The 26,438-nt window shown below is 35.0% G+C and overlaps 2 protein-coding genes across 3 annotated transcripts; one reads left to right on the forward strand and one right to left on the reverse strand.

Moving 5' to 3' along the window:
* Window positions 1-454: 454 nt before the first annotated feature.
* On the reverse strand, window positions 455-3,612 carry LOC145794958 (uncharacterized). The gene is made up of 4 exons (XM_082877438.1): window positions 2,775-3,612; window positions 2,155-2,290; window positions 1,575-1,689; window positions 455-520 (listed from the first exon to the last, which is right to left on the reverse strand). Exons 1-4 carry the CDS (start codon window positions 3,610-3,612, stop codon window positions 455-457), a joined length of 1,155 nt encoding a protein of 384 aa, XP_082733564.1.
* An 11,811-nt stretch (window positions 3,613-15,423) lies between these two features.
* On the forward strand, window positions 15,424-26,101 carry LOC114257112 (YTH domain-containing protein ECT4). 2 transcript variants are annotated; one of them, XM_028196843.2, is made up of 8 exons: window positions 15,424-15,748; window positions 17,074-17,137; window positions 17,283-17,427; window positions 17,515-17,588; window positions 17,673-18,158; window positions 18,669-19,202; window positions 19,347-19,559; window positions 25,209-26,101. In XM_028196843.2, exons 2-8 carry the CDS (start codon window positions 17,090-17,092, stop codon window positions 25,782-25,784), a joined length of 2,076 nt encoding a protein of 691 aa, XP_028052644.2. In that variant the 5' UTR covers window positions 15,424-15,748; window positions 17,074-17,089; the 3' UTR covers window positions 25,785-26,101. The 2 variants fall into 2 exon arrangements, with proteins under 2 accessions (XP_028052644.2, XP_028052646.2); XM_028196845.2 differs by having other exon boundaries at window positions 15,441-15,997.
* Window positions 26,102-26,438: the final 337 nt, after the last annotated feature.

Genomic DNA, 26,438 nt, shown 5'->3' on the forward strand with positions numbered 1-26,438 from the left:
TCATTAAACATCAATCAATTTTGGATTCGGCCGCCGATAAGGCCTTCCATTAGCAGTTTAAACATATAAGCATGAACAGATAATCATACAGTCAAACAGATAGAATGCAATTCAAACAGATGCATTCATTTAATTCAGTTTAAAGTTCGGTCAGTCAGTTCAGTACTTTAATCAGTTCAATTATCAGTCAGTTATCAGTCATTATCAGTTCCGTTTAGCAGTAATCGGTGATTATCGGTAATCAATCAGTCATTAATCAGTAAACAGTATGAGGGTTGTTACACAATTTCACAATTTCAGTCATATAAATATTGGTCAATTTGTCAGCATTGTAAACAGATTTAACAGGTAGGAAATGAGCAGACTTAGTTAAACGGTCTACAATGACCCAAATAGAGTCCATACCTCGGGAAGAGCGAGGCAATCCCACTATGAAATCCATGGTTATGTGCTCTCATTTCCATTCCGGTATTGGGAGTGATTGTAGCAAATCAGCGGGTTGTTGATGTTCAGCTTTAACCTGTTAGTAATGTAGACATCTAGCCACAATATCTGCAATACTCTTTTTCATTCCAGGCCACCAAAAATTCTGTTTCAAATTATGATACATTTTCGTGTTCCCCGGGTGCATGGCAAACTTGCTGCTGTAAGCTTCGGTCATAACATGCTTTTTCAAATCAGAAGAATTTGGCACGCAAAGTCTATTCTGAAATTTCAACACATTATTCTTAAACACAAATCCCGAACTCAGCTTCGAATCAAATTCCTCTGTGATCTTTTTCAAGTACTCATCTTCACATTGCTTCTTTTTGATTTCTTCAATAATTGTAGGTTGAGCGAAAATAGCAACTAAAATCCCACCTTACTCTCGCAAGACAATTTCAATCTCCTTCTGTTCCAGGACATCTAGCAATTCTTTTCGATTGGACAGCAAACATGACAAATTTGCAATGGATTTTTGGCTTAAGGCATCTGCCACGGTATTTGCCTTCTCCGGATGATACAGAATCTGTAGATTGTAGTCTTTAATCAATTCTAGCCACATTCTTTGTCTCATGTTCAGTTCCTTTTGGGTAAAGAAATATTTGAGGCTCTTATACACTTCACAAGTTACCCCATACAAGTAGTGACACCAGATTTTCAAAGCAAACACCACTGCTGCCAATTCAAGATCATGTGTTGAGTAATTCTTTTCGTGAGGTCGGAATTGTCGAAAAGCATAGGCAATCACTTTTCCATTTTGCATTAACACACCCCAAACCTTTGTAGGAAGCATCCTTATAAATTTGAAACCCATCAGTACCATTGGGCAAAGTTAAAATTGGTGCAGTCACTAACCTGGTTTTCAACTCTTAGAAGGCTGCCTCTCTTTGTTCGTTCCAATCAAATGACACATTTTTCTGAGTTAACTGGGTCAATGGCATGGCAAGTTTGGAAAAGTCTCTCACAAATCTCCTGTAGTAACCTGCAAGTCCCAGAAAACTTCTAACCTCTGTCACATTTGTCGGTTTAGGCCAGTCCACAATAGCTTCAATTTTCTGAGGGTCAACAGAAACACCATCCTTGTTGATTACATGACCCAAAAATGTCACACTGTCAAACCATAATTCACATTTGGACAATTTAGCATATAGTTTCTTTTCTCTCAAGGTCTGTAGAGCAATTCTCAAGTGATTCCCATGTTCTTCCCTGCTTTTAGAGTAAATCAGGATATCATCAATAAACACAACAATAACTTCATCCAGAAATTATTTAAACACTCTGTTTATAAGGTCCATAAAGGCAGCAGGTGCATTGGTCACCCCAAACGGCATTACTAAAAATTCATAATGTCCATATCTAGTTCTGAATGCAGTTTTCTTTATGTCTTCAGTCTTAACTTTTAATTGGTGATACTCAGATCTGAGGTCAATTTTGGAAAATACTTAGGCTCCCTGAAGTTGGTCAAACAAGTCATCTATTCGAGACAGAGGGTATTTGTTCTTGATAGTTACTTTGTTCAGTTCTCGATAGTCTATACACAACCTCAAAGACCCATCTTTCTTTTTGACAAATAGTATTGGAGCACCCCAAGGTGAAGTGCTTGGACGGATGAATTTCTTGTTCAGCAATTCCTGAAGTTGAGTTTTTAATTCTTTCAGTTCCGAGGTAGACATTCTATAAGGGATCTTGGAAATAGGTTGTGTTCCCAGAAACACCTCAATAGTGAATTCAATTTCTCTATCAACTACGTCCCCAGGTAAGTCATTCGGAAACACATCGGGAAATTCACAAGCAACAGGGATAGTTTCTACGTTAGTATTGTCAGATGGTGCAGTCAGTATACAATATAAGTAACCCCTACATCCCTTCCTAAGCAGTTTTACAACTTTCATAGCCGAAATCAGATATAGGGAAGGAACTACCCCATTCCCAGTAAAAATAAATTCAGGCATACCCAGTGGTCTAAACACAACAGATTTATTTACAAAGTCAATGGTAGCACAGTATTTAGTGAACCAGTCCATTCCCAGAATACAATCAAAATGATCAATGATCAATGTTCAAGGGCAACAAGTCAACATATAATATCATATCGCCAATCATAATATCACATGCTGGATAAACATGGGAATACATTATAGAACCCCCAGACGGTGTAGATATAGATAACACATATGTCATAAGTTCTAATGGTCTAGTCAATTTCTGAGAGAAAGCATGCGATACAAAGGAATGTATAGAACCAGAATCTATCAGTACACATTCATTTTGAGAACATATAGGGAGTATACCTGACACCACAGTATCGATGTTTTGTACGTCACCGGGTACTAAGGCAAACACTCGACCTTGTCTCAGAGGTTCTTTCCCAGTATTAGCCCTTGCATTTGTTTTGGCTGTAGAAGCGGACCCAGCCGAACTCACCATAGGACGGCTAGTATTCTCAGACCCAAGTGGGCAATCTTTCACTACATGACCTGCCTTGCCACATCGGAAACAAACGCCGGATACTCGGTAGCACACACCCCTATGTCTTCTTCCACAATCAGAATAGATCGGGATAAACCCACTACTCTGACTCGAGCTGCTTGTAGACCATGTATTCTGCTTCTTACTCCCATGAAACCAGCTTTTTCTAAAACCATACCCAGACCTTTTTCCTCTCCAATCAGTTGTTGTAGTTGCTGAGGCTTTACCTTGTTTCATAGCGGCTAGGGTGGCTTCCGCCATTAAGGATCTGTCTAATACTTCCACATAAGTAGGCAATTTCAGCACGCCTACTCGATCAAACACTTCTAAATCCAATCCACCTTCAAATTTCCGTGCTTTCTTGTAATCAGTATCCACCATATGTGGAGCAAACCGTGCTAGTTCAGTGAATTTGGCTTCATACTCAGCTATAGACATTCTTCCATATTTAAGTTCTTGAAACTCTGACACTTTCCGATCCCTGAAACATTGGGGAAAATATTTATCATAGAAGATTGCATTAAACTGTGCCCACGTCATATTCCCATTGCCGCTTCGAATTAGTAACCACCACCTTCGGGCTTCATCCTTCAGAGTATAGGTGGCTAGAAGGACTTTATGGACTTCAGAACAAGGAAACACTTCAAATAGCTTTTCCATTTCAAGTAATCACGTCTCTGCTTTCAACGGTTCAATTCCACCAAGGAATGTCAGCAGTTTCATCTTCATGAATTTCTGTGTCAAGTTGATAAATGTCATTATTATCTGCTTCGGCTTGTGCCGGCGGAGGTGGAGGAGGCAAAGGTTGTTGTCTTTGCTGTTGTGTCATAGTTTCGATCAATGCCGCAAACATTTGTTCCATTCGGCTCATGCGAGCCGATGAAGATTCACTTACATCATTTTCCCTTGCATTCTCCATGTTGCTATAGAGACATCAAATGATAATAAACATAGTAACAATCTTATTCGTTTCTTTCAATTCATTTGTTCAAATTTACATTCAGTTTCCATATCCATTTGGATTACCATACACTCACACATGCAGATGGAATGCCCTTAATTCTTACTAGGACATCCTAAGCTCATATGGACCTGTGTGTGCGGTAGAACACGTGCTCTGATACCACTCTGTTACGACCCAAACCCACCCCTGTAGGTTTAGCATCGTAACCGGCCAGTAATCCTTAGATTACTAAAGGCCTCTTAACATATTAGCATATAATAAGGGGCTGCGGAAGCAAATATACAAAATGCAAATGGTCTAGTGAGCTGTGACGACATACATAGGACAGAATAATTTAAAACTTGTATAAACATAAGAGTGACGACCAAAAGATGCAGCATTTACATAATCCTCCCATAAGGGTAATATAGGAAGACCAACCCAATTTAAACAAAACAAATAGAGTTTAATATGATTACAAAAACAGCCACAAAACAAGACTTCGTCTGGAATCTCCTCGACAGGCGCAAAGGTTGGTTGACAAAAACAGAACAAAGGCCGTCAACTCTGGCCCTAATCGCGTACCGGCTCACCTACATACATAATATAAATAGTGAGCGGAAGCCCAGTGAATAATAACGGAGTAAAAAGGTTTTAATGAATAAGTCCATACAGATTCAGAATTCATAATTCGTTTTCATAATAAATTCATATTCATATTCTTGTCCAGATCATATATAGAAGTTATAAGTCTTGCTTAAGCATACGTGGTACATCCATGAGCACTAACAGAGCAGATACAAAACAGATGCAGACAAATGGTGCTTATGAATAACTAATTCCATAAAGGAACCTCCGGATCCGAGTAACGGAGAATAAACATGTTGAGCCCCATGATGGAGCCTCCGGTACGGGTAATAAAGTGCAGGCATATTAAGTTCCATGATAGAACCTCCGATACTGAGTAACAGCTAACAGATATCACATGATGCTAAGGATGCCACGAATACATTATCAGAAATTGGACAATCATTCATTGTACAGAACATATCATTTCTAGAAACAGATCTTAATTCATCACACAAAAAATAAATAAGGTTGACCATAGCTTTACTAAGTTATTACTCACAGTTGGCTTTGAGGCAGACAGACGGAGCAAACTGGTCAAACAGTATTCGGCACGTGACCTACATGACACATAACAGATACATACCTGAAACACACGTTCGAATTGTACATAACTTATTTCGTTTGTTCTTAGTGCGTTTCTAGCCTTTAATCCTCATCATGGAGTCTTAAACATGGCCTATGATGGAATGAGGATGCAAAAATGTATTGGAAAATAAGGTCTACGCTCGAGCGTGGCTTTCCTCGCTCGAGCGGACATGCAGACAATGAAGCTCCGCTCGAGCGTGAATTTCCCCGCTCGAGCGGACTACAAACGTTTGAAAAAGTACTGGTTACATGTTTTTTATGCTCGACGGACGCTCGATTCTTGCTCAAGCGTGAGACTCAGACCCGCGCTCGAGCACGGATTCCCTCGCTCGAGCGGACTGCAAAACAAATGAACTTCTGGGTATATGCATTTTACGCTCGAGCGTGACTCTCGACGCTTGAGCGAAAGTGCATGTACTCAGATTGAACCCTCGAGCGTGAAGTCCCCCGCTCGAGCGTAGATCAAATTTCTGGAATTTCCAAATTCGATCACCAAGCTCAAATTCAACCTCAAATGCATCAAACCCAAATTTCTGGGCCCAAAACTTTGGAAAATACTTAGAAACTCATAAAACAACATGTTTAAAGCATTATTTCAAGAAATCGTGGCCTAAAAGGATACCAATTGTGCACAAACTCAACTTAAACTCTCTGAATGTTCCAAAGCATGACATACACGAACTCTCCTGTATTCAACCTCTTTAAAACATGATCAAACTAGGCAAATTGTTAGAAAACATGATGAATTCTCAAAACATAGATGAAATGAACACATGCATGAAAGGAGTCTTTGAAATCATGCTCAAAATGTGAAGAAATGCACATGCATGCACGTCATTGAACTAAGGCTCTCCAAAACATGATCAAATGCTACTGAATAACATGAAACTCATTCAGTGTGTTTTGTTTGAGTTTTTTGAATTAAGTTTTTTGAAAATTGAGTTTTTAGTTTTCGTGTTTTTTTTGTTTTTAGTAAATATTTTTAAAATTTTAAACATTTTTTTTACTTTTTTAGATATACCTTACTAGATGTATCTGAAAAGTAAAAAAATTGTGAAAAAATATTTTAAAAAATTAATAAATACATAAAAATACAAAAAAAATGTACTGAATTCTTGTATTTTTTTTATATTTTTGGTATTTAGTGAATTTTTAAAAGATTTTTTTTACTTTTTAGGTGTATTTATGTTAGGTGTGTCTAAAAAGTAAAAAAATTGCTTAAAATATTTAAAAAAATTCAGTAAAAACAAAAAAACACGAAAAATAAGAAAGTAGAATTTTCTGAAAAGTGTTTTTTAAAAAATGAAAACAAGCAAGGTGATTGTTTTCCCAAAATTAAAGTGAACTCAACACATGTGTGAAGGAACTTTTGAAAATCAATCTTCAAAATGCTATGAAACATGCATGCATGCATGGAATGACTAACAATTGCTTAGTTCTAACCCAATTCTTGCATGAGTTCAACATTACACTTGAATCTTAGTAGAATCAAATTCAATTATACAACTAAAAGCTTGATCCCTTACTTAGAGTTCACAATTCCCTTAATTTTAGCCGAAACCAACAATCAACCACCAAATCCTTCCAACTCTTGATCCTTCATAGCAATTCTCTTCTATCCTCTAAGAATTGAACCCAAGCTCCTCCCTCTTCCTCTCTCTCTCTTGTTTGGGGCTTAAAGGTGAGGAGAAGTGGAGTGCCAAATAGAATTAGTGGGGTCAAATGGTTTATTTGCTGGTGGACTAAATTGAATCAAATGAACATTAATTTAATCTAATTTAATCGTTCTGAACCGAATTTTAATTAAACCTACCATAAAATTCTATAAATCCTAATTAGCACATAAATCAAGTCAATTTCTGATTTGGACGCTGATAAGGCCTCCAATTCGCAAACTGAAACTAGAACGTAAACAGATCTTCCTACGCCTAACAGATATAAACACAACAATGCAACACACACATGCAGTTTAATTCAGAATTTCACCTTAATTACTAATTGGGCATGATTAATCATGGATTAACGTTAATCAGAGGTCGGGGTTGTTACAGAGCCGAAGGAAATTCAACCTAAAACAACGATCAAGACAATGAAAGGGAAAATTGGAAACCACAACCAGTTCATTTCAAACTAGTTCATATACTCAATGATGAGAGCTGAATGTAAAATACCTTGCGAGTTCAAATATTGATGGTGATCAATGGCGACGATGATGATGAGCAGCGGCAGTGGTACCTTGCGAGTGCAAGTTCAAGAGTGATGGTGATCAATGGCGACAGTGATGATGAGCAGCGGCGATAGTGGTGAGCAGCGGCACCTACTCTTTCTCTGTTGGTCGAGTGCCGTAATTTCTTCCCTGTTGAGACCACCGTCTCTATTTGAATCAAATTGTTGGAAGATTATCTTCAGTTTCTTTGATCTGCTACCTCTAGTCGCCAATTTCAGAAGAGAAAGAATTTCGAAACCCTAATCTTGAAGAAGATTATGGGTGATGAGAAAGATTTTCCATAGAGGGAGTGGAAGAGAGAACATGCAGAGAAGGAGTTGAAAAGAACAGGTGTGGGCAAATGTGGAAGAGAGAGAGAGCAGAAAGTGTTTGGGACAAAAAAAAATTGATCTTAACTGTTAGATATTGATTAGGAATCATCTCAGCTATCCAAATGAAATGTATCTCTGATACATTTTCAAAAATTGTTCTATCTTATTATATATATATATATATATATGTATTCAACAATCTTGTTGATTTATTTTGTCTCTTCCTTTGTTTCTTCCTCTTAAAGAGGGTGGCATATACCTACCACAGGAAGCTTCCAACTAGTTTCATTTTTGTCATTATATCATGCCATTACCAATGCCGGTGGGTTGATAAAGATGGGTTTCCTACTTGAATAAATTTAGGAATACAAAATCGACAGACACAGAATGCATAAGATATTTTAGAAATGGATTTTACTGATAGTTTTTATAAAATATTATCCATTTACATAAATTTTGTGTTCCATTCTTTGTTTGTTTTCTGTATTTATACAGAACTATTTCTACTTTCTTTGACATCACTTGCATTTTTTTTCCCGATCCAAATCTCCATTCCATCCATTTGTTTGATTTATAAAAAGAAATACATATATGTAAATATTGTGAAAAAGCTAGAAGCTGGAAATTTGATGATAATTGTTTTTAAAAACACTGAAAGTATAACGATAATTGTTCCTGTTTTTTTTTTACGATAATTCTTTGTGGATGAGCTTTATTTAATGATAATTGTTCGTAAAAATTTACTCCAAAGAAAAATTGTTTGCAAAAATGCTACCTTTTGACTTGTCTTACAAATCATATTCAAAAATTGTTTTTGTTCTTGAAGATAACGAATATATATATATATATATATATATAAACATGTTTGGTATAAGTATTTTAAAAAATTGTTGTGGAAAAATTTTCTTGAAAACAATTCATTTCTAAGAAACAACTTAAAATATTTTTTGAGTTATGGAAGATTTGCATTTCTAAGAAAATGAAAACGACCTATAAATGATTGTGTTTTCAAACATGCTATTTTTAAAAAAAATAAATAAAATAACAACAATAATAATTTAAATCGATAGTGAGAACTATGAAAATGATGTCAACAGTTTTTGTTTTTTACATGCTAAACGTTAATCCCAACTTAGACGTCAAGAAGAACCAAAAAAGTTGTAGCCAAAAATAGCATTTATGAGATTCCTGGAAATGATTTTCTTTTTGTGCATTGTGGTTCACATACACTCAAGTCTTATCTTGGTTTTCATGGTATTAGAGAAAGGCAACTTTTTTTATCTATCGTCTACTATCTAAGATCATATTTATGGTGGTGGTTGTATTAGGGTAGTAAATGAAAAATTAAAAATGCTAATAACCGTTAAAAAAAATGAAAAGAAAATCTTAAAAAATTTAACTCAACTTTAAAAATTAATGCATTCAATTTTGTTTTTGAACTTTTTGAATCAATAAAATAAATAAATAAAATTTGAAAAGTTTTGCTAAACACCTTAACTTTTCAAAAGCATAAAATAATATAATTTTAAACTAAGATTTCATTTGTTTTGACGTAAAATATTTTTGTCAAAAATATTTTACTTCCGTATAACACGTTCAAACAATCAATTGGCCATAATTTAAAAGAAAAAAAGAAGGAAAAAAAAAAAACAATCAACTGGGCTTGGCTCAATTGGCATGCATTCTTAATTGCGAGGTTAGTCAATCATCACCAGAATCAAACAATTGATTATTTATTTCGTAGGAGTCTTGTTCTAGTTATCTATTTATTTCGTATTACGGAGTTATTTCTCATAGTGATTATTGGTGTTGGACTTGTGGATATATAATATTAGACATTCTTATATAATTGGTTGTCCAATTTGATTTAATTCTATTGATATTTGTAATATATTATTGACCAAAAATAATATTAAAGTAAAAAAAGCTAATTTTCATTGTTTCTTAATTATATTAACTATTGATGTTGGATGATTAAGAAATCATAAGGGATATAATAAATAATAATTGATGAAAAAATATAATCACGTGTTACTCAGTGATAATTGTATGATTTTCTAAGTTCAGTGATCACAAATTTGATTGTTTTGTATACTTTTCTACCTTCGAACTATTGGACCGTATCTCTATCACTATGCATTAAAGAGCAAACCATTTTCGGTGCAACTTCTAAGAAAGCATCGATGTTGACCCCTTAAAGAAAGAAATGGGTCAATATACTTTATTAATTAAAGAAAGATTATACATTTTATAATTTTTTTTTAAAAAAACATAACTTTATATATTTTGAGTCCTAGCTAAAGACATGATCAAAGATTTTATAAGTTACAATTAAAATAAAGTCACAAGTACAGAAAAAAAATTAGTCATAACTAAAAATAAAATGATATAACTTAAAGTTTAGAGATATATATAATAAAAGATGTGTATAATAGAATTTTCTCGGTAATTAATAACAATATAGTTCAAAAAAATAATAATTAATAACAATAAATTTGAAATAGCCAATAAGATATTTAAAAGAAAAAAGAAAAAAAAGAAGCCAATAAGAGGCAAAGATAGATGGAGATGAAAAGCAAATAAATTTACTTTTGCTTTCCTTCAGCTTTCTTTACCAACAATATATTCTCTTTTATATTTTTTTCTTCTAAATGAGATTTGAATTTGGAAGTCTTCTTAGGAAATTTGAAAACAATCTTGTTAACAACTTATATTAATTTATTTTTATTTTGAAAATTTAATTCTGTGAGACTATTATAAATTCGGAATAATTGATAAATAAGAAATTATTATAACAATAATTTTAGAATAAATTATCACAATAGTATAAATACACCAATATCAATATATATCAATGATAAACAACAATTTTTTTCAATATGAGCAATGAAAGTCATCAATTTCAATACAAGCGAACGAGGTTTATTAGGATTGGACCATCCAGCCAGCATCTCATTTCAATGATCTAATTCGTTAATATTGTAGGACCTTATATGTATATCATCCACATAAAAAATTAGACTAATTTGATAAGAGTAACTACATGATTTTATCACATTTATTATAAAAAAAAATTAATAGACTAATTTCAAAATCACATTTAATCATGCAGTTGAAATTGTTATAAGATCAATATATTTTTTTGACGAATGATCTAAACATAGACATTTAAGGGAAAATTGCATGTGAATCCTATTTGAAAGTTGTGTACTCTATTTAATCTCAAAATTTTTTGTTTATACCCAAGGCTCTGTTTGTTTTCAGAGATAGAATGGAGGAGATTAATAGTGAGGGGATTAATAGTGAGAAATTGTTAAATTATTTTTATATAAAATAATAAAACAAATAAAAAAATATAAAAATTAAACATTAATATTTTTAAAAAAATTCCCAATATATAAAAAATAAAAAAAATAAAAAAATTTCTAATCCTCTCACTATTTTTCTAATACCATCTCTACCTCCTCACTATGAATCCCTCTTCCAAGGGTATTAGTAATACCAAAGTATTAGTAGTCCCAAGGCTATCTCTCAAAACAAACAATGTATTAAAAATACCAAGATATTAGTAATCCCAACCCTCTTCCTATAACCCCAAACAAACGGGGCCCAAAAGTCCTGTGCGTGTTTTCTTCTTCTCTTTAATTGCGCCTTTGCTCTTGTCTTTTTCTTTCTCTTCCTAATTTTGGGTGACCGGCGACTACATTTACCTTCTTCTCTTTCTCTTTCTAATATACAGTCATCGGCAATCGGCAACAACCATCAATTGAGGTTTATCGACAACCACCGACCATTGACTCTTTACTTCACCCTCATCGACGACGAAGGAGACGAGTAGATCTACTCAAATCTAATGTAGATATAGATTAACATCATATCTGAATAAATCTATAGCAGATTCGGCTAGATCTAAACCAAAAATAATTGTTTGGAGTACAATCCTCTCTTTATATCTGTCTTTTTCCTTCGATCTCTCAGTTTTTCTACCTTTTCTCTGCTATCTCTTTTCTTGTTTTAACAAAAAAAAATTTCAAGTTTTGAACAAGTTGCTTTTTGAGTATTAGTTACAGGCAGTGAAAACTGTAAAATTTTATAGTTTTAGCTTTTTTGGTATTGAAATGAATCATACTTTAAAATTGTAAAATTTTGCAGTGTCATAACATGCTTTGAAACTGTAAAATTTTACAATTTTATACATTTTTTTAGTTTGATTAATAAGAATAAATGATTGATAGAATCATACTTTGAAATTGTAATAATTTTATTGTTTTAGAGCCTGCTTTTCAGTTTGATCATTACTGAAGATTATTTGCTGAAAACGCTACAAAAAATGAAAAATAACATATTTTGTTTTTCATTGTTGTTGTTTATTGTTGTTATGTTATTTTTTTTTATTTTTTTTTCAGTTTTTCAATATTTAACATTTTTTTTCTTTAATTTGTCCATTTATTTTTTTCAGGTAAATATTCTAGATATTTCGATGGGTTTTTGACGATATTGTTGACGTCCAACGAACATTCTAGACATTTCAGCGACTTCTAATAATATTTAGAACATTTTGACGATACTTTAGCATATTTTCGGTGATACTTCGGCTATTTCTCGGTGATGTTGAACATTTTAGTGAGTCTTCGATGATCATCTGACAGCAATTTAGTGTTGGTGGGATGTAACAGTATCTTTAAATTAAAAAAAAAGATATTTTAGTAAAAGTAAAAAATATGTAAAATTAATTGGTATAAGTATTTTATTTTTGAATTAAATGAATTTTGAACTTTATATATATATATATATATATGAAATCTACCAATAAATTTCAAAAAGTTTAAAAGTTTAGTGAACCTAATCAGCAAAATAAGGCTTATGCCAATGGCCCTATACTTGAACTGTCCAATCATTGAAACTTAACTCTACCAATATATATCAATGATAAAGAAACACTAAATCGTCGGGTAGTAATTATTTTAGTTAAAAAAAATTAAAAAGTCATTATAAATTATCACATCGTTCTTTTTATTTTTTTACATATCTTTTTATAAAAAGTCAAAAAAATTACTAAAATAACTTGTTCCCAAACGAGTTCTAGCATTTAATGTGTATATTAAAGAATTTAAATTTGTCTACACACTTTAAAGTCCATAAACAAAACATACTTCTTGATTAACTTAAAATATTAAAGAGTTAATTACTTAAAGATTTCATTTGTAAATGTTATGATAACTTTGGTCCTATTTAAGATTTTCGAACCAATAAGTTCTATTTAGTAAAACTGAGAATATTATCAGTTTTTTTCAATTTTTAAAATTAAGAATATTATCAATTTTGCATAGTAATGTTCCAGATAATTATTTTATTAACTAATGGAAAAAAAAAATAGAGCATGAGATTAAACGTTTTTACCCTTCTACTTATTGATATAATTCAACTATCTAATAAAACCGAGAATATTAACAATTTTTTTCAATTTTAAAATTGAGAATATTATTAGTTTTTTCATGTTTAAAGCTTTGTTTTTGTTTTTTTTTTAGTTTTACACATCAATGTTCCATCACCATACTTCTTTACAGACACAATTTTTTTAGTTTTGCACAAAAAGATAATTCAGTTTTTTTTTTTTAAATAATTAGTTTTCTCAATTTGAAAGTTGATATTTTAAAGTTTTGAAAATCAAAATAAATTTTAAATCATCATGTTTCTTTATAGATAATAATAAATGATGAACAATCATTATTTGAAAGGCAATTTCGACTATTAAAAATTTAATGAGACTTGAAAAATTTAAAAAATCTTAGTTAAGACTAATGAAGTATAAGTTCATAAATTAAAATTTGTATGTAAATGTCCCAATATTAAAATTCACAATTTTATGCGAGGATTAATACACTTATTTGGTGGTTTATTATTTTTAACAAAGTAAAATTTGTATTTATTTATTTTTTGAATTAAAATAATAAAAAGTATAAGATTATGATAAAGAATGACACAGTTGAATAGATAAAATTTAGAGAAATTTATTAGAAAATCTTTTTTCAAGTGTTTGTATACCAATTAGTTCATAAGATATTCTTATATTTTAATAAGTCCTATTATTTAGATATTTGATCTACCAAATCATAATTCTCATATTTAAAGTATTTTATGGACATTTATATCTCTACAAATATTTTTTGAACGGTTAGCAATTTGGTAACGTGAACATTCATATTTTACAATGTGAATATTCACATTGACATGTTAACATTCACATTGATGGTGTAAGCATTCACATTGATAGTGTGAACATTCACATTATGGAACATTCACACTGTAAATGTGAATGTTATTAAGAATATTTTGGTAACTATGTCACCCATAAGACTTATTAAAAAATAAGAAAATAATGTAAATTAAATGAAACATAAGTAGGTAAAAAGAGATTTATAAAAAATGCCCCTAAAATTTATTCAAATTGAGAAAAAAAAGAAAAACAAAAAAAGAGAGCATTGATTTTGAATTAACGAGGCATGTTGACCAGTAATAGTAATAGATAGTAAAAAAAAAAAAAAGTAATAGTAATACAAAAAAAAATTATTCTTTTAATTTTAGGATGCTTTGAAAAAATGGTTAAAAATTATTTTTTAATTTTTTTTAACTTTTTTGTGAGAAAGAAAATTAAGTTAAAAATTAAGAAGTGACTTTTAATCCACTTCTCAAAATAGCCCTCATTCCTCAATCTCACCTAATGATGTGAAATTAGGCAGTTAAAAAATGTAATTGAAATTGAAACACCATTAAGGCCTTGTTTGTCATGTACTAAAAGAATTAAAAAGTTAAAAAGTCACTATCTTATTTAAATTATATCATCTTATTTAAATTACATCAAAAAAAATTAAAAAATATATTTATTTAATACATTTCAAATCACATCAAAAAAAATTAAAAAATATATTTATTTAAAACATCCCAAATCACTTATTTAGGACATTCAAACCACCGCCAGAGAATATAGCACATAGGCGTAGAAGTGAGCCATACCATGTGTATGTGTATGTGTACGTGTATGTGTATGTGTATGTGAGGTTGCAAACCGACGGCGCGTCCCTCCTTTTCCTATGTTTTTATTTCTTCTTCCCTAAGATTCGTCTTCCACGCCGAGCCTACTTTCGGTAATTCACCACCCCAGCCGAATAAATGTTAGCCGAAAAATATGAATTCTAAATAAATTATTAAATTTTTTATTAAGAGGTTGTTTGGGATATCCTAAATAAGTGTATTTTTTGTCTTTTTAAACTAAAAAATTGAGGAAGAAAATATGGATATTTGGATTAATTTTTTGACTTTTCATAGAAAAATATGTAATAAAAAATTGTAAAAATTGATTTGTAGGAAAAAATTATGATTGAAAGTTGTGCAGCCGTAATTGTTGACTTTTGATGAATAGTGTTAACTTTTTAACTTTTTAAGGAGTTGTTTGAGATGACCTAAATAAGTACACTTTTTGTCTTTTTACGAAAAGATGTGTAAAAAAATAGAGAGGTGATATGGTAGAAAAAAAATAAAAAGATGGATTATTTTGTGTATGTCAAACTTGGCCTAAATCTCTGACATTAGTGTCTGATCTACATCTTTGAATTTGTGTGAGTTCTACGTTCATATAAAATATTTGATATAAAATTTGATAATTTATTTAAAATTCTCAACTCATATTAGAGACCATAAATAAATATTATAAAAATAAATAAAATATATCCCATTAATTAAAAAATAAAAAATATTTTTTTTCAAAATCCCTATTATTATTCACTCCCACATTACTGCACGAAAACGCTTCTTCGTATCGTGCCACCAAATCTCTCTCGCTCGCGCTCGCTCTCTCTCTCTCTCTCTCTCTCTCTCTCCGCGTCTCTCTTCATTTTCTTTTCTCCACCGCTAACAGAACCGCCTTCTCTCTCTCTCTCTCTCTCTCTGTGGCTTTGTTCAGGGTTAGGGTTAGGGTTAGGGTTTCTTCCTTAGGCGTGTCCACTTCGACATCACTATGTTGCTGAAAACCCCCAACTTTTCCAATTTACCCCTCCAAAGACTTTTTAGGTCAAGCATGGCTTGAATCCCACCTCTTTCTGGGTAATAATAATAATTACTCTTTTTCATTCCATTCCATTCAATTTCACACACACACACATACATACATACATACATACATACATACCCTGCTTCTATCTCTCTCTCTCTCTCTCTCTATATATATATATATATATATTTGTTTCATATTTCATTGAGGCTTACTGTTTTACTTGAAGAATTTTCCTGATTGTTTGATGGGTTTCAGCAATATATACTTCTATGTGTATGAAATTTGTTGAGTATTATACGGTAAAGTTATTGCGAGAGTTCAAAAATTACTCTTATTTGTTATATTATGAGATTGCTGTGTTCTAATTTGTTGCCCTTTCAATCCTGCAAACTCTACTTTGGTGTCCCCGTTGGCCTTTTGAATCAGAGTGCTGCGATGATTCAAAGTTTTCAAAATTTTTTTTTTTTTTTCGACTTTATTGATTTTAGGGTTTTCTACAATTTGTCTGCATTTCCTAATCTTCGAGAGGTCCAACCGGTTAATTTAGTTGGCTTCTTTTAAGTGAGTTTTTATGGGTGTGAGTTTTTATGGGTATTTTAGATTCATGAAGGGAGATATGCTTGATAATTGGGAGCTGAATCTTGGTCCAGGTTGAGTTTGCTCAAATATATGTTTCTCTATGGCTTGTTGTGGATGGGTTTGTGTAACGTGATATTGTATATTAGTACAAGGCATTTCTGAGATTTATGGATGTTACTTTCTCTTTTCCTTCCATTTTCTCTTTGTCATGGGTTGATTCATACGTTACAGTTTTGGGGAACCAAAATAGTTTTCAAGTTATTTGTTTCCATTTATTTTTTTATTGTTAACCTCCATGCGTGGACACTGGGAAATAGTTTTGGGGGTTTAATTTTGAAATAGTAATTTATATGCAGGTGCTATTTAGTTCTTATAAAGACTGAAGGGGAAAGAAGTGCCTCTAAAATTGATTCTTTTCTGTAGCATTTTCAAGCTTATGCATTTGCGAATTTATTATTTTTTGTGTTGGTTGATATTCCTCTTTTTCTATATTGAGTGATTTTCTGTAGCATTTTTTTTTTCTTTGGGCTGGGCTAAGAAAAATGATAAGATAATGAATAGGTATTTGTCAAAAACAAAAAACCAAAATCATTTATTTTTGGTTAGTTATCCATAAGAAATGAACAAATACAAGTTATTTCATTTACTTTTCCTTACCTTTATCCAAACATAACTTTAGGGGGGAATGAAAGAAGAATTATCTTGTCTACATTTTCTCTCATGTGTATTTTCTTCCTTCCTTTACTTATTATATATTGGAGTTTTGTGTTTTCTTACTCCATGAAATCCGTTTCAGTGGTGGCAGTCCTGGGATGGAAATGTATAATATCTCTGAATATGGAAATGCAGAAGCTTACCTGGTAATTCCTCAGCAATTGATTCTCTTTAAATAAAAAAATTAGGGCCTATTTTGAACTGTTTTTGCAGGGATGAGTACATGTTATACATATCTGTGATTATGTTGATAGTAGTACATAGAATCACATCTCATGTCTTGGCTTTTAGATTCAAGGCACTGAGTCAAACCCAAATTTAACAAGTCCGTCTCTTCAACAACTTGACACCATGTATACTGAAGGGGCCCCAGAGTTTATCGTTGAACAGGGCTTGTATTACCCTACTGCCACCAATTATGGTTATGTCTGTACAGGTAATTTTTTACACCCTATCCTGTTTTAGATTTGGATAATGACATGTCATGCCTCATTTTTGTGTTGCTTTGTATGAATGTGGTCAGGATTTGAATCACCCGGTGATTGGGATGACCACCATAGGATTTTTGGTCTGGATGGTCAAGAAGTTCAGTACGCGGTCCGTATGCTCTCTTAATTTTTGTTTTTGAATCCAATGTCATATTGTTGTGATTTTTCTCAATATACATTTTTCCTTTTTCAGGGTGCGCAAACTGAAAGTTTGCCATATGTATATTATACACCTGGCTATGGATATGCACAGACTCCATACAACCCATACAACCCTTACATTCCTGGTGCTATGATAGGAGTTGATGGCCCATTTATGGGGACGCAACAATATTACACCATCCCGCCTTACGAAAACCCTGCGTCTTCACCTGCATACTTCAACATGGTTGTCCAACCTGGGCCAGAGGCGATCTCAAATAGTAGAGCAGAACCCTTCTTAGATACTGGTGCATTTACTGCAAATAGAGCTGATGGCCCAATTCTAAAAAATAGCCTTTCTTCAACGTCTGCAACTTTTACACTGACCCCCCCTAAGCCTGCTTCAAATCAGACACGTTCCTTTGCTAGGGTATCAGAAGGACCTAAAGCTAGTGCTGAACCAAGTAAGCTACCTGCAGCGCATGGAAATGTTACTTCTAGTAGTTTTTCCAGTCTGGCATCATCACAAGTACTACAGGTATCATCTTTTGATTTATTCAGATAGATTGTTTTTTCTTTGAGAAAGCGTAGAAGGTGCACATGCATTTTTTTTAATAAGCAGAGTAACTCTTGGTTGTGTTGTGCTATGGTGCGCACACATTATTGGATCATTATAGTAGCATTATGGTTATGGGTACAGCTACCCCTCCCATATTTTCTGATCTGTTCAACAGTGGAAGAGGCAATCAAAAGGGTCTTCTCTTTTTATAAAGAAAAAAACTGTGAAGATACAATATTGCATCCATGCTTAATTGAAGGGTATTTTTCTTGAAGAATATGACACCCACACCCATTTTTTCTTTTCCTCCAACCATACAAGTAGGAAGCCTACAATCCCTTTTATAGGGGATCCATTTGCCTTCCCTCCTCCCTCTCTTGCCTAGTTGCCTCCTCTCTCTCGTCTGTAGCTCAATTTTTGCAATCACAGTTTTTTGTTGCTTCTAAGCATTATTTTGCCAGGTTTCTTTTCTAACTTCTGTGTTTACAGGGTAGGGGTGCTCAAGCTGTGGATAACATTTCACATGGGAAGGCTTTTTCTCATCGTAACCAATTAAAAATGTCTCTTTCTTCTAGTAATGGCTTGTCCAACTTTGGAACAAGTGCTCACGGACGGGCCTCAGTCGAAAAGATACGGTCCAAGATCCACTATGGCAGAGCCTCGAATGATTTTAATGGAAGTCCAGATTCATTGGCTGAACAAAATCGAGGCCCTAGAACCAACAAATCCAAAAATCATTTGGCTGTTAAAGCTTACACAACTAGAGCTGGAGAGAGTGATGCACAAGGAAACATCATTATCTATACTGATCAGTATAACAAGGATGATTTTTCATTAGATTATGTGAATGCAAAGTTTTTTGTAATCAAATCATACAGTGAGGATGATGTGCACAAGAGTATTAAATATAATGTCTGGTCATCTACACCCAATGGAAACAAGAAGCTGCAGAGTGCATATGAAGATGCCCGAAGAATAGCTGCTGGAGAACCAAGAGGCTGTCCTGTCTTCCTGTTCTTTTCTGTGAGTTGTATTCCACTGTCTACAAAAATTTGCTTGTTAAGTAGCAAGTTTTGTTTTTGCACATATTTGGTTTCTGTTTTTCAATTACTTTCTGAGAATGAAAGTTCTCAAGATTTTTATTTTATTTTTTTCTTCTAAATGCAGGTGAATGCAAGTGGCCAGTTCTGTGGTGTTGCAGAAATGACTGGACCTGTTGACTTCTATAAAGATATGGATTTCTGGCAGCAAGATAAATGGAGTGGAAGCTTTCCTGTTAAGTGGCACATTATAAAAGATGTACCAAACCCCAACTTTCGGCACATCATTTTAGAGAACAATGAGAATAAGCCAGTAACTAACAGCAGAGATACACAAGAGGTTTGTTTTGTTTTTATACCTGATACACTGTTCACTTGTTACTTGTTGATTATGTACCTATTAAGTTTACAACTTGGTCATTGCTGCATGCATTTTTGGCCTGACTAAAGATTGAAACCCTTGAAGTAGCTTCACCTGGTAACTTTGGTTTTGCTGGTTTGTTTGGTGATTTTCATGGAATATATTTGATTGAATGCACAATTTTTAATTGTTGTGATCTCAAAAGATTATCAGGGTTGGAAAGGAAAAAGATAATGACTACATGATAACTAAGAATAGCGTAAATAGTCTAGAAGGATAAATAGAACTACCTTGTGAAAAATCACCAGTGTATGGATTGCCTTACTCCTGAAGAAGTGGCTTAATTAATGTGGGTACTTGTATGAAGCCCAATACGTGGCAAGTCCTATGGGTGCCACATCACTAAAGCCCCGCCCGCTCGTGGTATATCAGTAAGGCACCACAAGGGCATATCATATGTCTGATACATGGCGAGCCTACGGGTGCCATGTCACCAATACCTGCTTTCATGGCAAACTGCCAAGGCCCCATGCAAAACCAAGACCGTGTGCTTAGCCTAAACGGGAGCATATACAAGCTCAAATATGAAGAGCCCTGCAACAGGCAGCATCATTACCCCGCAGGCCCATGGTCCTTCATACCTTGCACACAATGGCCCCGTAGTCCTTCACACCTCGTTCCAAGACCAAACAAAAATATAATCAGCCCTTAGCTTTACTTGGACTTGGATTGATAAGCCCATTCTCCTACTTGATCACCTAGAAGTGAGCCCTTGGCTTCTCTAAACATTGAGATGGGCCCTCGTCCATTCACCTACTTGGTTGCTTGGGTTGGGAGTAGGACCTGGCACTATCGCTTGGGATCATCAGAGGATTTGGACTGGAGGCTAAGGTCATAGGATCGCCGAGATGGTTGTCTTCTTGCTAAGACATCTCCATCTCGACCAAGCTTACAAAAGAGGCAACAACGACCTTATACTCAGGCCACCTGATACATATGTGATACGTTGCTCTCCGCCTATCACAAAATGTTGCTCTCCTGTCTGCCATCAAGCCATAGACGACAGTAGGGCTTATATCACTTCCGGCAGAGTTGGGAAGAACGAGCCACTTGTCCAACAGGTTGCTTGGGCTCCAATACTCTTGCGGCCTATATACGTATCATACATGCAACAGGCAAACAAACTTCACTTCACCACAACACAACTCCATAACTCTTCACACATATAAGTCTTACACTTAGACACTCCCTCTCACACTCTACACTAGTGTTCAAGGTCCATCACTACCAACCTCTCCCTCTCTAAGCTTGCCTTGGCCTCCTCCTCTCCAACTCCGGTAATCTCAGGTCATTGAAATGCCCACCAACTTCCCAGACCATCTCTAACCACACCTCTCACCCACAATTAACATTGTAAAGCAACTAATAAATGTATGGTTGCAATTATTCATTTGGCTACAGTCCTACTTACCTACAATATCCTGGCAGAGTATGTCTTTGGATTGTAAGCGTTCCAAGCTGCCACCCATGCTCTTTTTAGGCCTTAATTTTAACCTGAGCCCCCTCAGTTTTTACAATATTACTCCTTGTTGACATGGTCTTGGGGCTTTATTACACTTGATGTCATAGCTTACATATGGACAAGGTGATTTAGAAGTTCTACATGTACTGCCAGTGTACTTTGTTTTTGCTTTTGTCCTTTTGTTTCTTCTCTGTTTCCTCCCCGAACCATTTTTGCATTTGGCCTCATCTTGATTCTCGAAGCCAGTTGACTAGTCAATTTAATTCACTCCCCTGTGCCCTTCTAATATTCTTGTGGACTAAATTTTTTTGTGTGTGTGTGTGTGTGTGTGTGTGTGTGTGTGTGGAGATGATGTGATCTATAGAATCAAAGTAGGTTTGCATTTGATATATTACGTGATCAACTAATACCCGCAAAGTTAGGAAAATTTTATAGAATAGCCATAAGGCCAGCGATGCTTTACAGGATAAAATGTTGAACAATTAAGAAACAACACATTCATAAAATGAGTGTAGTTGAGGTGAGAATGCTTGGATGGATGTGGTAAGACTAGGAAAAATAGAATTAGAAATGAATATATTTGTGAAGTGGTAGGCGTTGCTCCAATTGAGAAGATAAAGATGTGGGAAAATAGACCAAGTTTATTCATGTACAACTAGGACTTGTAGATGCAACAATAAGAATACTGATATGATCAAAATGTTATGGGGACGGAAGACCTAAAATGACATGGATTGTGGTAGTGAAAAAATATGATACGAATTTTGTTAAAACCTATCACCTACTTCACCCACTTAAACCTACTCCACTAAACCTAACCCACTACACCTCTACCACCTCACCTACTCCACTAAACCTAACCCACTACACCACTACCACCTCCACTTCACCTACTCCACCTCTCCACCTACTCCCAAACACACTCCTATATAATAGGAAACCTTGTAATTGTAATATACACAATAAACATATCAATCAATAATACATAAATTTTTACATGGTATCAGAGCAGGGTTAAAGAACCTGATCATTCTGCTTCACCGGCGGGCGGCAGCCTCGCCTTGGCCGCCCGCCGGACCTCTACACATACCTTCACTCCTCTGCCAGAAAGTCATAGCTGAACTCTTCTCTGACCTCCTCACCACCACATCTGTTGCTGCCTCATCTGCATCTCTCAGATCTACCATCTCCGGAACCAAAACCACTAATCCGCTGCTGTCTTCTCCTCCTCTCTCCTGTTTGTTGAGTTTGGTTTTGATTTTTTGGTACTTCTGTGCAGATTCTTAGATCTGTTCACTGTGTCAATATGAGAATGAAAATAAAAATTTATTGTTTTGGTTTAAAATCGGCCTCGGTTTGGGTTTCACACCACCGGCCAAGGCAACTTTCATCACCACCACCGTCTCTCTTCCTTTACCCTCAGTCCGCCGCCCTCGCAGCTTCGCCGCCACTTAACAGTGGCAATGGATGTTGCTGCTTGAGGGAATCATCAACATGGTGGTCAAGGTTTTGATGGATTTGTTGAATACTACGTTCGTTGTAGAGAATTGAACAGACTATAAAGACGAAGAAGATCAGTGCTGCTAAGAGAGGGAAATGGGTTCTCTTCTTGTGCCATCTCTGCATCATTCTACAGAGACACAGGGGGATTGAGGAGAGTTGTGACTTTTTCTTTTTTCGGCAAATGGGTTTTTGACAACACTTCACACCCACTCTCTCTCCTCACTTTGCATCCACCGCCCAAAATTGTTTTTTTATTATAAAGCTTCTTGGTGCACTCATTGTTCCCACTTTTGTTATTTTATATATATATATATATATATCTTTTTATTATCTTATATTAAAAAAAAAAAAAAAAAAAAAACAAACATCATCTCTCCTCCGATTGCTTTCAAACTCCATTATTTTTATTTATTTTCTCCAAACCACTTTCCTTATTTTCCCCATCTTTCATTTTTTGATTTCAATTATATTTTTATTATTTCTTTCTTTCTTTTTCTTTCACATTATTTTTCATCTTTTTCCAATTCCATTCATACCATATAGCTTTGCACACCAAACCATATTTTATTCATCTCAGGGATCAACCCCGATCACAATTTTACACAAAAAAAAAAAAAAAAAAAAAACACACAACAACGGCTTTGTTTTCTTTTCTGCAGACGGCCACACCCCGCCATCCCTTCTCTACTCTGCCGCCGGTCTCTTCTTCTTGCCTCCGTCTTGGACGGCCCTTGACGGTGTTGCCTTCGTGTTTCCTAGACCACCAAGCACGTTGCCTCCTCCATGCTCCTCCACTGCAGCATATGGCGGACCTCCAAATCGGAACATCACAGTGGCCTTCCGCTTCAGTTCCTTGTTTTCTGTCTTTAGCACACTTATCTCTGCTCGCGCATCCTTATACATGCGTTGGAGCAGAGCCAGCTGGGAGTTTAACTGTTGCACCTCATTTGTCCTGCTCTGCAGCCGGTGCGACAGGTTTGTGACCGCAGTCATGGTTTCCACACATGACTTCAGAGTATACTGATTGGCCTCAATATCAGTTTGCACCGCCATTTTTTGCTCCACCGACCGCATCGGAAAGTTCAACGGAGCAAAACCAGAGGTGTTTGGTTGCGGTTCACTGGCCACCGCACCAGTTATTTCTCTTGTGGACTCGTTCAATTCTGGAAAGAGCGTGAGCAGACCACGGGAAGAGGAGGCCATGTTCTGGGTAGCTGGACGGGAAGAAGAGGCCATGTTGCTGAGTGTTTCAGAGACGGGTTGGTTACAGAGTATTACAGAGTTTCTCTCTCAGTAAAGGAAGAGTTTTTTCAGAGGATTTTCAGAAGTTTTTTGTCTGCCTCAGCCTCAGCATCAACCTTGGTTAAATAGACGGGGCAGCCACGCGTATCGCGCGCCACTTGACGCCAGACGACAAACGGACGCGCCAGCCAAGGCACTCACGTGCCTCGCCATCATGTCCGGCACATCTTTTTATGACTTGGGCACGCCTTTTGATGGCACGCCTTTTGAAAGATTGGGCACACCTTTTGAGGGTGCGCCTTTTTAGGGGTCCGACAAGACTCTGTAAACTGTCCCGACATTGATTCCGGTTAGCTCCTTCATGGGTCCGACAAGACTCTGTAAACTGTCCCGACATTGATTCCGGTTAGTTTCTACAAGGGTCCAGCAAGACTCTGTAAACTGTCACAACAACTGTCACAACATTGTCTGCTACAGCGGTCCGACATGACCCCATAAACTGTCTTCTACATCGGTCTGACACCACCATACAGTGTCCTCTACAACGTTATGACACCCCCATACAGTGTCCTCTACAACGTTATGACACCCCCATACCTTGTCCTCTACAACGTTATGACACCACCATCCAGTGTCTTCACCAATGGTCTGACACGACCATACAGTGTCACCTATCCTCTTTTATTTTTATGTATTTTCTTGTTTTGTAACTCTCTCCAATCTCAAGTTGGTTAGTTCCTATCCCCCTTGAGTTTGCGGGGGGCTGTTAAAACCTATCACCTACTTCACCCACTTAAACCTACTCCACTAAACCTAACCCACTACACCACTACCACCTCACCTACTCCACTAAACCTAACCCACTACACCACTACCACCTCCACTTCACCTACTCCACCTCTCCACCTACTCCCAAACACACTCCTATATAATAGGAATCCTTGTAATTGTAATATACACAATAAACATATCAATCAAAAATACATAAATTTTTACAAATTTTTTAATTTAACTGAGCATATTGCCATAGTCAAAGCAAAATGGTGAAGAAAGATTTATGTAGTTAAGCCTACTTGAGTGGGATGCAAGGCTGAGTTGTTTTAGTTTGGTTTCGTTAGTACATATAGATATTTGCATTTGACATGAAGAGTTGATAACTTTAACATTTGTTACACGACATTTTTGCCTTGAATATTCGAATCTTGATGAAAAATTATTATTGTGTTTGTTTTGACTTGATGATGTGGGATTATGAGATTATTTTGATTGCTCTTTGTTGTTCTACTTGGATTGAGGTAACACATTTCTGCTCCAGTATGAAGGTTTTTTTTTTTTTTTAAATATTTTTTGTTTATTTGCAGATAAGGTATAAGCAAGGTATCGAGATGCTTAAACTTTTCAAAAATTACACAATGAAGACATCTTTACTTGATGATTTCATGTATTACGAAAATCGACAGAAGATCATGCAGGAGGAGAAAGCTAGGTTACTCATCAAGAGCTATGGAAGCTCGTTCCTTATTCCTGCTTTAGATCCTCCCCGGAAGCAAAATTTTCTGGTTGACATGCCTTCTAGTGCAGATGAAAAATCTACCAAGCCTAATGAGCTTAATAGCTTGGACAAGACTGTGGGCTCTGTAATTGAGCCGATCCACATTGCGGACAAAGCAAAGCATGATGACGTATTGTCACTAAAGATTGGCTCACTTGCTATCAACCCAAAGCAGGCTGAACCTAAACCTTTAGAGGTTCCCTCTAATGTTGCTACAGTAGTGGATACTAAACCAGTTGATGTTGTCACAGTAGGGTCGATGCCTGTTAGAGTTAATGGTTTTGCCAACTCTTCTGGTTTCCTTACTGTTGGTACTATCCAATTTGACTCTAAAGCATTACAGATTGACGATGCAAGTGTTGTTAAAAGTGAATCTCAACCTTGATGACGCAGTGGCTTTACCCCAATGATCTGGAAGTTATCTGTTTCAGCAGAATGCAATGCAATGCAATGTCATGCACTGTAAACTTGAGGTGTATCTTCTGGGTTATAGTTATGGTTGAAGGTCATGTGTAATACTCACTTTTATTTCATCTTTGTTATTTTCTTTGAAGGTTCTACCTTAGCTTTGCTGTGAAGGTTGTTTTGTGGGTGCTAATGGCGGTGTTGACTCATTTCAAGTGGAATACAGTGTGTAAACCTTTCAATTTTCCCCCTTCCATCAATGAAGATACTGATAAATATATTTTTCTTGCCAATAAACCATTTGTTCTTGCAATGTCAGTTCTCTCTCACACTGTTGTGCACACCTTCAAAGAAATAGCCTTTTAGGGCATTCATTGATATGGGTGATTCCATTTTCTTTTTTCATTCATGTTGAGATGATTGACCTGTGTGAAATCACGTGTTATTCCAAGCTGCTTTTAAAAGAATAGTTTTGGCAGAGTATTAAAAGGGTATAGTCGAATATATGGATAGGTTAAAATTATCTCTAAATTAATCAGCACTTTTTGATTTCATTTTTATTATTTTTTTGGCATACAACATATTAATACACAAATTCAGAAAGGCCGTTGAAGGTATCTTTGATTTAGTGGTT

The sequence above is a fragment of the Camellia sinensis genome, chromosome 7, assembly GCF_055761805.1.
Source record: "Camellia sinensis isolate YWXY chromosome 7, ASM5576180v1, whole genome shotgun sequence".
Lineage (NCBI taxonomy): Eukaryota > Viridiplantae > Streptophyta > Magnoliopsida > Ericales > Theaceae > Camellia > Camellia sinensis.

Excerpts from the sequence above, each read along its gene's own strand:
- LOC145794958 (XM_082877438.1), bottom strand. The coding sequence starts at position 3,612 with ATGGAAAAGCTATTTGAAGTGTTTCCTTGTTCTGAAGTCCATAAAGTC. Across the intron at positions 2,291-2,774 it reads CATCGATACTGTGGTGTCAG|AAACTATCCCTGTTGCTTGT; the intron begins GTATACTCCCTA and ends ATACTAACGTAG. Across the intron at positions 521-1,574 it reads GTGTGACATTTTTGGGTCAT|GTTAAAGCTGAACATCAACA; the intron begins GTAATCAACAAG and ends CATTACTAACAG.
- LOC114257112 (XM_028196843.2), top strand. The coding sequence starts at position 17,090 with ATGGAAATGTATAATATCTCTGAATATGGAAATGCAGAAGCTTACCTG. Across the intron at positions 18,159-18,668 it reads CATCATCACAAGTACTACAG|GGTAGGGGTGCTCAAGCTGT; the intron begins GTATCATCTTTT and ends CTGTGTTTACAG. Across the intron at positions 19,203-19,346 it reads CTGTCTTCCTGTTCTTTTCT|GTGAATGCAAGTGGCCAGTT; the intron begins GTGAGTTGTATT and ends TTCTAAATGCAG.